Source organism: Sinocyclocheilus rhinocerous, unplaced genomic scaffold (genome assembly GCF_001515625.1).
Source record: "Sinocyclocheilus rhinocerous isolate Xijiao unplaced genomic scaffold, SAMN03320098_v1.1 scaffold5949, whole genome shotgun sequence".
Lineage (NCBI taxonomy): Eukaryota > Metazoa > Chordata > Actinopteri > Cypriniformes > Cyprinidae > Sinocyclocheilus > Sinocyclocheilus rhinocerous.
In genome coordinates, this window is record NW_015636854.1 from 57,581 (window position 1) to 68,056 (window position 10,476).

At 38.9% G+C, this 10,476-nt stretch overlaps 1 protein-coding gene and 1 pseudogene across 1 annotated transcript in view; one reads left to right on the forward strand and one right to left on the reverse strand.

Moving 5' to 3' along the window:
- The window catches only part of LOC107748249 (hepatoma-derived growth factor-related protein 3-like), a 49,972-nt gene extending 48,095 nt beyond the window's left edge, over window positions 1–1,877 (forward strand). The window contains exons 7-9 of the mRNA XM_016562983.1: window positions 1,412–1,474; window positions 1,573–1,651; window positions 1,750–1,877. Coding sequence (XP_016418469.1) covers window positions 1,412–1,474; window positions 1,573–1,651; window positions 1,750–1,877 — 270 coding nt within the window. The remainder of the gene's footprint in view (window positions 1–1,411; window positions 1,475–1,572; window positions 1,652–1,749) is intronic.
- Window positions 1,878–5,413: 3,536 nt separating this feature from the next.
- Window positions 5,414–9,795, reverse strand: LOC107748251 (uncharacterized; annotated as a pseudogene).
- Between the last annotated feature and the right edge of the window lie 681 nt (window positions 9,796–10,476).

A 10,476-nucleotide genomic window follows, 5' to 3' on the forward strand; every position in this document is an offset into this window, starting at 1 on the left:
CCCTTCCTGGGCTTGACTGGGGATCAGGAGCCCTCCCTGGGCTAAACGGGGAATCAGGAGCCCTCCCGGGGCTTAACTGGGGATCTGAAGCCCTCCCTGGGCTTAACTGGGGAACAGGAGCCCTCCCTGGGCTAAAATGGGAATCTGGAGCCCTCCCTGGGCTTAACGGGGAATCTGAAGTCCTCCGTGGGCTTAACTGGGGATCAGGGTAGCGCTTACGTGGTGCTGGCACTGGCAGACAGGTGATGGGCATAACTAATAACAAGGAACAGGTGATACTAATAATGGGAAAAAGAACTGGACGGACCAAATAAGGACAACAGGAACTAAACGGGAACATACACGTGACAGATCGCCGCCCTCCCGGACGGCGCCATCAGGGAGGGAGGGCGGTCAGGGAGCCATGGCGGAGCAGGGGACTCAGGAGGCCATGGCGGATCCTCTGTGGCCTTAGCTGGCTCGGCCCAAGCCTGCAGAACTCCCAGGAATACTCAACAAAGGGGAGATCTAGGCGAGCTAAGGCGGAGAACCGAGCGGCAATTTCCATAGCCGCGGGAAAACAAGGAAAACAAAAAACAAACGCGAGGAAAAGTCGCCGCTCACTTTTTGTGTGGTCTGGAATTCTGTCACGGGTTGCTACTGTGAGGAGCACGGAGCGAGGAGACCAGGAGTTTAATTCTTTTTTTCAGGGAATCACACGTAGCACAAGGAGTTGACAAACAATTCCAGACAAGGGAGAACAGAACGGGCTAGAACTAAATCGGGCAGATAACGAGGGGCAGACAGGTGATGGGGATAACTAATAACAAGGAACAGGTGATACTAATAATGGGAAAAGTAACTGGAAGGACCAAATAAGGACAACAGGAACTAAACGGGAACATACGTATCTTACAACAGGAACTAAACGGGAACATACGTAACAGATACGTAGGAACTGGTGAGTTGAATGGTCCAAAAGAATGATTCGTTCGCGAACCAGACATCACTATGGACCGTTTGCCTGCAGCTGTGGATTACAGATAGTAATAATGTTCAATTTCTTGCACAGACCAATCGCTTCACTTCATAAGACCTCAATATATCATCAGGAGCCGGGGGTATTAATTTTGTGTTCCTTGTGTTACTTCCTTTTTTTTATTCTGAAAAACCAGTAGCCGCTAACTTGCATTTTATGAATCACCAAGGACCACGGTTTCAGCTATAAATCTTAATATTTTACTGAAGAAAAAAGTCACCTACATTTTAAATGGCCCGAGTTTGAGTAAATTAACAGCAAATTTTAATTTTTTTTAGTGAACTATCCCTTTAACTGTAAAATCACTGGAGTGACCATGTGGATTTGAATTTAGTATGATATGCCTTAAAAATGGGTCATGTCATATATTTTATAATTTTTTGTGGTCCCCAGGACCCATCACATAAAGATACCACAAATGTCTCTGCCAAAGATAAAAGAGGAAGGAAGAGAAAGGTAATCACTCTGTGCACTTTGCTGGTGATTCTTGTGATTAGGTTACATGACCAATAACATAACTACCAGAAATTAAATATTTGATTTGGTTTTCACAGATTGAAGCTGAACGAGACTCTGATACAGAAAACTCAAGCCCCACTTCAAGTGCTCCTGGGTTAGATTTATTATCAGCAGGTGCAGATTGCCCTTTCAAACTCTGTAGATGTTTTCTTATCTTTAGTAAGGCAACACATCTATAAATATGTATGTGGTGTGTCTTTTTTCTTATTTAGGTGGAGCAGTTCCGTTACTAAAGCGCAGAGGAAGGAAACCTAAAATGGAGAAATCACTACTGCTGCAACAACAGGCTTCAAAGGAGCCACTGAGGTTAGGCGTGGATCATTTACAAATGTTTGTATAAATAATATTACAGATTAATTATATTATAGATGCACCAGTGTAACTATAGGCCGAAGAATGACAAGGTAAGATTAGAAGGGATTGTTTATTAATAATTAGTGAACCATCATTAGATGCATTTATTGTTGTAGTGATTTCAAGGTTAGATAGCCTCACACGGGGCACCACTAAATGTAGTGATTTTAGATTTAAGTAGTACCACCAGTGTAATGGCTTTGGGCTTAAATATGAATTCTGTCAGGACCACTATCGTCAAATATGATTGACAATTAGCATACAGTTTGGTTTGGCGGTATGGTTCTGTTCTGGGCAAGAACTCCCTGCGCATCCATGCAGCCTAGCATGGATGAGAGCAGGGAGAGCAGCAATAACCCCCCAAAACAAAACCATATGCTGATATCCCCCAACACAAACTGATAGCAAAATCTCAAAGCCTTAAGCAACAAGCATGTTGCCCTTAATCAATGACCAATCAAATATGTTGCCAAAACCCGCATAACCTGTAACAACAATTCTGTTGCCTTAAACAGATTTCCTAATGAATATGTTGCCAGTACCTTAAAAGCTTAAGCAACATGTTCTGAATAACACCAGATAGACTTAAGAAAAACATGTTCCAATTCACCTACAGCTTTCAGAACAAGCATGTTCCGAATAACGACCAGATTGCTCTGGAACAAGCATGTTCTCAATATGACTAGACGGCTTAAGTACAAGCATGTTCCAAATACGACTACAGCTTTTAGAACAAGCATGTTCCAATAACAACCAGATAGCTCTGGGACAAACGTGTTCCCGACAATACAACTATAACTTAAGAACAAGCATGTTCCCAATAACAACCAAGCTTAAGAACAAGCATGTTTCCAATACGACTAGACAGAACAAGTGTGTCTGATGCGGGAACAGAATCAACGCTGAACTGACGGCTGCATCCGAAACTGGAAAATACTGCTTTCGGAGGACACATTTCAAGGTAGGAAGGCATCGAGACACGTCAAATCCAAAGTTAGCTTCATTTCCTGCCTCCTGAGATACCTCATGTGGTCGATATTTAAAGGCAGAATAGATGCATCCTTCGCTGGCTTGATACCCACAATCCTGTGTGTTCTATGCCGTGATGGTTGATCAAATAAATCATTGAATATTTGCTTAGTTATCACCAAAGCTCGTACTATTTTGTTGTAGATCATTGAACGTTAAGCTGCCTCAGAAGCATGTCCTGAACAATGACCATTTACTATTTTCTCTTGGAGCTGCGCCGCAGCAGAAATGATTCCATTTGCACCATGGTCGTTATTTCCTGCTGCTTAAATCTGTGCTGTAGTGCTATAAAAATAAAGTCGACTTGACTAGTTTAAAGGGGACATAACACACACAGTTTCGGGCGGAGCTGAAGAGTCGCGAGCACTTACGGGCCGATTGGCGACAAACCATAGACATTGATGCAGTTTTACAGCAGTTCCTAATCATGACCGGGATCTTTTATCGCTGGGACTGCTCCGTCTTTCAGTATCAAACGATGTGCAAATCCAGTGTCAGAATGTACCTTGTTATAAAACATTGGTCACCAAAATGACGGGAACAAGCAAACAAACACGCTCGTGAAACTCCGTTGCTGCCTTGGAAAAACAAATTGCATCCACTGTTCACGTGCCATCAAAGTACCGCGAGAGCAAAACGAGACCAGCCACCTAGGTCAGGCACTAGGCTTGTTTGAGATGCGCCTCGCCTGAAATGTAGGCGAGAGTAGGCGGCTGCAGTAAGGGGTGGAGTGAAATAAACACAGTCAAGACGGACATTTCTGACCTCTCGAAGTGGAGCATATACCAACGAGATCAAAGACAGATATCGCGTTATTCACACTCGCGTGCTGTGTTGCTAATAAACATGATATAATTTCAGTTCTGTTGCCTTTATATAAAAATAAATATATGAATATAGCTGCAAGCAGCGATGGCGGGCCCAAGCCCGTCAGTGCAAACGCCTCCCCGGTGGCATCAGGAGAACGGTGCACAGCCAGTAAATTTTGCAGTGTTAAAATAACTCTTTAAGAGTTAAATTTAACACTGGACCCGAGTGTATTTGGTCCCATTCAGAATTGGTGATAAAATGACTCTTGTCATAGTGTTCAATTTTCAGAGTAAAATTAACTCTGTTTGGAGTAAAAAATTAACACTGCTCAACACTGAATAGTGTTACTACAATTTAACACTAAAGTAAATTAACTCTGAATGGTGTTACCACAATTTAACACTAAGGGAAAATGAACACCAATTAGTGTTAATATTTCACTTTTGTAGAGTTTATTTACATTTTTATTAGTGAAAAAATCCCACTCAGTGAGTACAATTTTAAAACCCATTTGGTGTTGCAATAGGTTAAAATGCTGATCAAATAACTCCAGAGAACAGAACAAAAAACAACTTAATCAACGTACCATTTAAAACATTTATTAAAAACACGGTCAGGCTTAAACAAATACATGCACAAAAAACATCACATCTGCATAAAATGACAATAGGGCACTATATGCAGTGCAGAATCTGTTGTACCATATTTCATTTGAAGATCAAATGGTTTGAAATAACACAGCTCGTTAACATTTACTAACTTTAAAACTCGGTCTGGATGCAGTCTGACTGTAAATGCATGGTAATGGTCATCAAAACAGAGTGTTTCCATCAGTGTTCCACATAACAGTACATTTTCATCTTTCACAGCAATAGTCTTGATCTTACAAAACACTGGCATCTCACATGCTACTTCTGTACAGATAATAAAGTCAGGGCGATACTCTGTGCCATGATGTTTGATCCACTTTACAGAATAGACATGTTCTGATATTTCCACTCCTAGTTTGGAAGCCATCTCCATGCCACCTTTAAGTCCACTGAGTTCCACCATCTTCCCTGGACCAAGAGTAACTCTGTACTGGCTAAAAGACTCCCAGTGCATTGCCATACAACTCTGGTGCTTTTTGGCCAATGTTTTGGTGATGTTTTTGAAGCTTTTTAATTGTGTTTTAAAGAATTTGTGTTTAGCTTCATAACGCATACACCACATGTGCAGAATTGGTCCAATTTTTCTTATACACTGTGGGTAATGTATCATTATGTGATGCTTTGGCAAAAGATTTTTTTCGGGAAATAATTTTTTGAATAGCTGGTGATGTTCAATTATTAAATGTTTAAGATAAATGGTCATGCCTTCTGTTAGGACTGGTGAAAATACGATGTTAACAATCTGCAGAAGTAAAAGCAAAAGATACCAGTGTTTATCATCTCTCTGCACTAAATCACCAAATAACAGAGGCATGTTGCGCAACAAGCACCAAGATTGTATGGCATTTAAACCAAAATCGTTGCTTCCACCAAACAATTTGACCATTGGAGGACGGTTCCTCTGCTGATTGTAACCATAATCAAAAGCATGTATTCTACCAGCAAGGTCATCAGCACTCAGAAAATGATGCTGAATGTACTGCAAAACAAGTTTTACCTCTAGCTGAGCGACACCTTCAAGAATGTCGTGCATTATATCCACAGCAAAATTGTTGGCTGTGTTGAAATACTTGAGTGAATTTAACAAACACACCCGTTTGACGCCATAAACATGAGGTAGTGTAGAGTCATCTTGTAACCTTTTACAGTGCAGAGCATGCATCTCAGTTGTTCTTAGTACAACCTCAGGGTTATCTTCGGAGAACACAAACTGAAAGCGATCTTTCTCAAGAACACAGAAACGACAGCAATATTGAGCCCCAAATGACTCCAGAAACCCTAATAAGCTGTGTAAGCCAAGGTTATCCCCTGTGACTTGAACAATTGTACCCCTAATACATCTTTCAGATACTGGATTCTTAACCCCCTCAATCTCAAGCACTTTTAGATCATTTACTAGAGGCTCGATTATAGAATTCAAACCATACCGTCTAATATCCTGTGCATGAAAGAGGGCACATAAATGAATATTATCCAATGAGGAGTTAAAAATGGGGGGGAAATTCCTTAATGTAAAATAGATAGCACCCAATTTATGTATACCTTTTTTGGAACCCAAAGGGTTAGCGGTCTCAAAATCATCATAAAATAACTGAATTTGTAAGGCATCTTTTTCTGTGTAAAATAAAGGATTACTTTTAAAATGTGCTGCATCACTTAAGTCAACATAAACGCCTTCCTTTGGAACATGCCTGGGTTTAAACAAATCAGTAAGATGCGGATTTTGTAAAATTACCTTTAGTGTTTCTAAAATGGGAACATAAGCACATTTATCTGTTACAACAACTTGATCAAATGTTCCTGTGGTTTTATTTCTTCTGCTGTCAAATCTTGTGCCAAGCACTATTTCGGTAGGTTCAACAGTTCCCCATTTCTCTGTAAAGAGTCTCTTTCGTTTGGCTTCTGAATTTAACAAAGTAAATGGATTTTCCAAATGTTCAATTGAACTTTCTATTTTCCTTTTAGTAGCAATGTCATGTGGAGGCAGACACAGCAAAGCTGCATCCTGGGCCTGACTGTGAATCTCAAAAACGATTTCCTCCATAGATTAAACAAAACCACTTATAGCAGACTGACTTAACCCAGCAACTTTTAGTTGCGCAACAGCAGAAGCACACATATCTAAAGTGCTCTTATTTGACTTTAACAATACAGATGTTGTGGCCACTTCTCCAACACTGCCAATCTGATCAAATGTTTGAGCACTAATTTGTCCTTCTGCCTCAGCAGTCTCACTGTTGTCAATGGTGTCAAAATTCTTATCACTTTGCTCAGTATGTTTTATATGCAAATGTTTTCTAAAACCTGAAAAAGTACCAAACACAGAACTACACCCTGCCTCTACACATTTAAGGCGAAGATTCTTTCCAGGAACAAAACCATGAACTAATCTTAGGTGCCTAAGAAGCAATTTTGAACCATATAACTCAGCCTGACAAACAAAACACTTCATGAGGGCAGAAAAACTTAAGGCACCTAGCCAAGCAACCTTGCTTTAACCTCAGCAACACGAGGACTCTCTTTCACTTTGCCAACATCTATGTTGTACACAGTGGTCTGAATGAAAGTGTACATGTTGTGTAGCATAATGTTGTAAGAGGTGCCAAAAACAAAGTGTGCCTTAAACAGCTCGTCAAAGGCACCAAGAGACGAGGCTGACTTGCATGGAATGGCATGCTGATCAAGAACGATGAAGTACTGGTGAACTGAATTCTTCTGAGGTCCCACAGCCAGGAGGTAGGGCTGAGCAATAGCTGCGATTTCTCGAAGATGCTCCTCAATGTTTGTTCCACTCTGAAAAAACCAAGCAAATTGAAGAGATCTATCACCGATATGTTAATTATTAAACAGAGAAACAAAGAAAAGAAGAAAAAAAAAAAAAAAACCTTCTTAAAGACAACAAGGTGTTTCTCTGCTTGAGAGGCAGACACCTTTCCTGGTCTTTTCCGGCCTTGGGCAGAAGGTGGGATCAGATGCAACAGAAGTATAATAGAAGAGAGGTCACTGTCCCAAACTGTTTAAACACATACATTAAGTTAGCAAATTTTGACCACTAATGCAAACTGGAAGTGAAATAAAAGAATAATAAAGCACATAAAAAAAAAATATATGGGGACACCCTTTCACCCTCAAGTTCCTTAGATAATTTGTTCAATAATATTTCAAAATAATATTTCAAGTGTAAAATTAATCTTAAACATCTTACCAAAATTAACACCCTCTTCTGAGTCACCAGTAGGAGATTCAGCTGCTAGCAGTAGTTCTTCCAAATCACTGGTGCTTGGAAGCTTTTTGCACTGCTGAATCACTTTTTTCTTGAATGCAGTGGTCCACTTCTCCAGTAGCTTGCCTGACACTCCTTCTCCAAACATCAGAACAAAATCTTGCTCAATCTAAGAAGAGGCAGAAAAGGATGACCCAAAATATTTTGTTCCAAGTACCAGACAAATAATTATATAAGCCCATGTAGGCATTGAATAAACATATATTTAGACATCAGTACATTTTGATTATATCAGTACATATGATTATAAACACTTTACCAAGCCTTTAATGTCTTTGAATCGTGGAAAGACTGTCAATATATCACTTGACTGCATGGGGTCAAGAACCATGTTGCGGCGATAGTCGAATGTCAATTTCATTTTCTTCTTGATGGCGTCCTCATCAGAAGAATGGCTCATGAATGCAGTTGCTTCCTTGCATTCATCCTCACTCAAGATGGTCTCTGGATTAAACTCTGACTGCCGTCTTACAGCTGGTCCACCAGACCCCCCTTCAGCAGACGTTCCTTGTCCTGATGAACGAAACAAAAATTTTTAAATGCTTCAACACTGCTTAAAGAATGATAAACGAAGTTTAATCTTAAAAAAGGCAACTTGGTTGCAACAGAACTCCTGTGAAAGATGGCAGAATAAGCTATATAAAAAAACAAAAAAGGTAGATTTCAGAATTTCATCCTGTACCTTCAAATGATGCACGTCGTTCTTTAGCTAAGCCTCTCTGTATAGTTTTGATTCTCCATGCTAAGAACCCAGTACCGCTTTCGCCATCATTATAATGTTCCTTAGAAAGAGAAAAATACAGGTAAAAAGTCTTTAAATTCAACAGCAAAATACACCACCTGAAGTATGGGTATGTGAGATCAGCAGCATTTAAAATGTCAACACAGAATTAGAATTCAAAGCCGACACTTACGTAGCCATTTTTGGAAAAGGGGTCACTGAGGTAAGGGAACAAACCCACAATTCCTCTGGCATATTTTTCTTTCACATGCCTTGTTGGTGATGTACTGCAGTAAAAAAATAATAATAAATAAATGAATTAAATAAAAATTTTTAGTGTCCTTTGCCTGAGTTTAAACAACAACAAAACATTTTAAAACTAGAGATCACACCAGGTAATGATTATGAAGATTACCCATTCTTTTCTGTCATGTCAGCTGCCAAGATGTTAACCATTTTCCTCCTTGTTTCGTCCCCCAAAGACTTGTTCGGTTGTATTCATTTATTATACGCTCCCCACCAGGTTTCTGGACAAGAATGGTTTCCACCAACTTCAAGATTATAATAAAAAATATATATAAATCAGTCTTAAAAATCATAAGTCTCATTAATCAACTTAAATCAATATGAAATATCAAAATCATGTTAATTTTTAAAAATAGATTTATGAGTTTCAACAGTCTTTTTTCTTTTACTTTTTTCCCCCAAAATGTAAAAGTACTAAAAATTTGATACCCACCTTTTTAGCTTCTTCGTCTAGCCTCATTTGTTTACTGGATGAGCTTTCTTCAATAATGACTGTATCCTGTGAGTCACTGGAGTCAATGGATGAAGACAGGGACCGATTTGACTGCTCATGAGAGGCTTGTGGAGAGGTAGAATCCAAGTCTGGTTGCAGATAAATTTTTATGGGCAATTATTATTAATTAGTATTATTAAATACATTTCTAACAAATAATGTAATAAATACAAACCTGCACCATGTTTTATGGTAAGAACTCCAACTGAGGGATCTCTGACTACATCCTCAAAAACATCATCATCCACCTCAGTCCCTGACTCATCAAAAACCTTCACATTCTCTGGTACAGCTGGGACACCAAACTTTGAAAATGCTTAAATAAACGTATGCAATTTTATGAGAAAGGATATATGACTTAAAAGGTTTTACATAGCGATGATGAACTTTGAACATCAGGGCACATGCAACGTGACTATATATTCTCATACAAAATTACTAGACATCCATCAAGTAACATATAAATAAAAATAATCATAACAATTCCTAAAATAATACAATGAAAGTATATTTGTTTGTTTTTTTACCAGCAGATAAAAATTCCTTCAGGCTCAGCTTGGTTATCTTGACAAATTTTGGGGCATCCCCAAGTTTCACCTTAACCAGCATGATCTGTAAGAAGTTAGAGTATTGCACAGATTACAGTGTAAAAAGGTTTCATGCCCAACATATAAATAAGTGCAGAAATTATGTTGCAATAGTTTGCATAATCACCTCAGTATTTGTGATTAGATCTAAGAATTGGTCATACAAGGTAGCAAAAATATTTCACAAATACTTTAGTAAATACTTACAGTGGTTAGTGTTTCAGTTTTCACTAAGTGATGCCATACAGTTTCTGATCAAAGTTGCCTAAAATAGAGAATTTAAAACAGCGACAATAATAATAAAATGTTAATTGTACAATATATGTGCTATGCCATGCCAATTATACTGCTACACTCAATTTCATTTTCAAGATTAAAGCGCATTTTCATTATTTTCTAATATACAGCATTTGAACACCGTCAATCCTTAAAAACAGGTTGAAGTTCACTTCAAACACCTAACGTTACTTATAATAGCACTAACATGTTACCGCTCATGTCAGCTAATTGTGTGTCTAACAGCAATAACAAACTATAATACCGAAAACATTAAGGAAGGTTCGAGAAACAATTTAGCGGGGTTTTTTTTCCTTCGTTGAGCAGCGTTGAACCATCGCTAAGCCCATAGCGCCATCTAATCTTATGTGACTAAAAAAATGCAATGGTGGTGATCGAATATATGTCCTCACAAAAATTGTTAAATGTC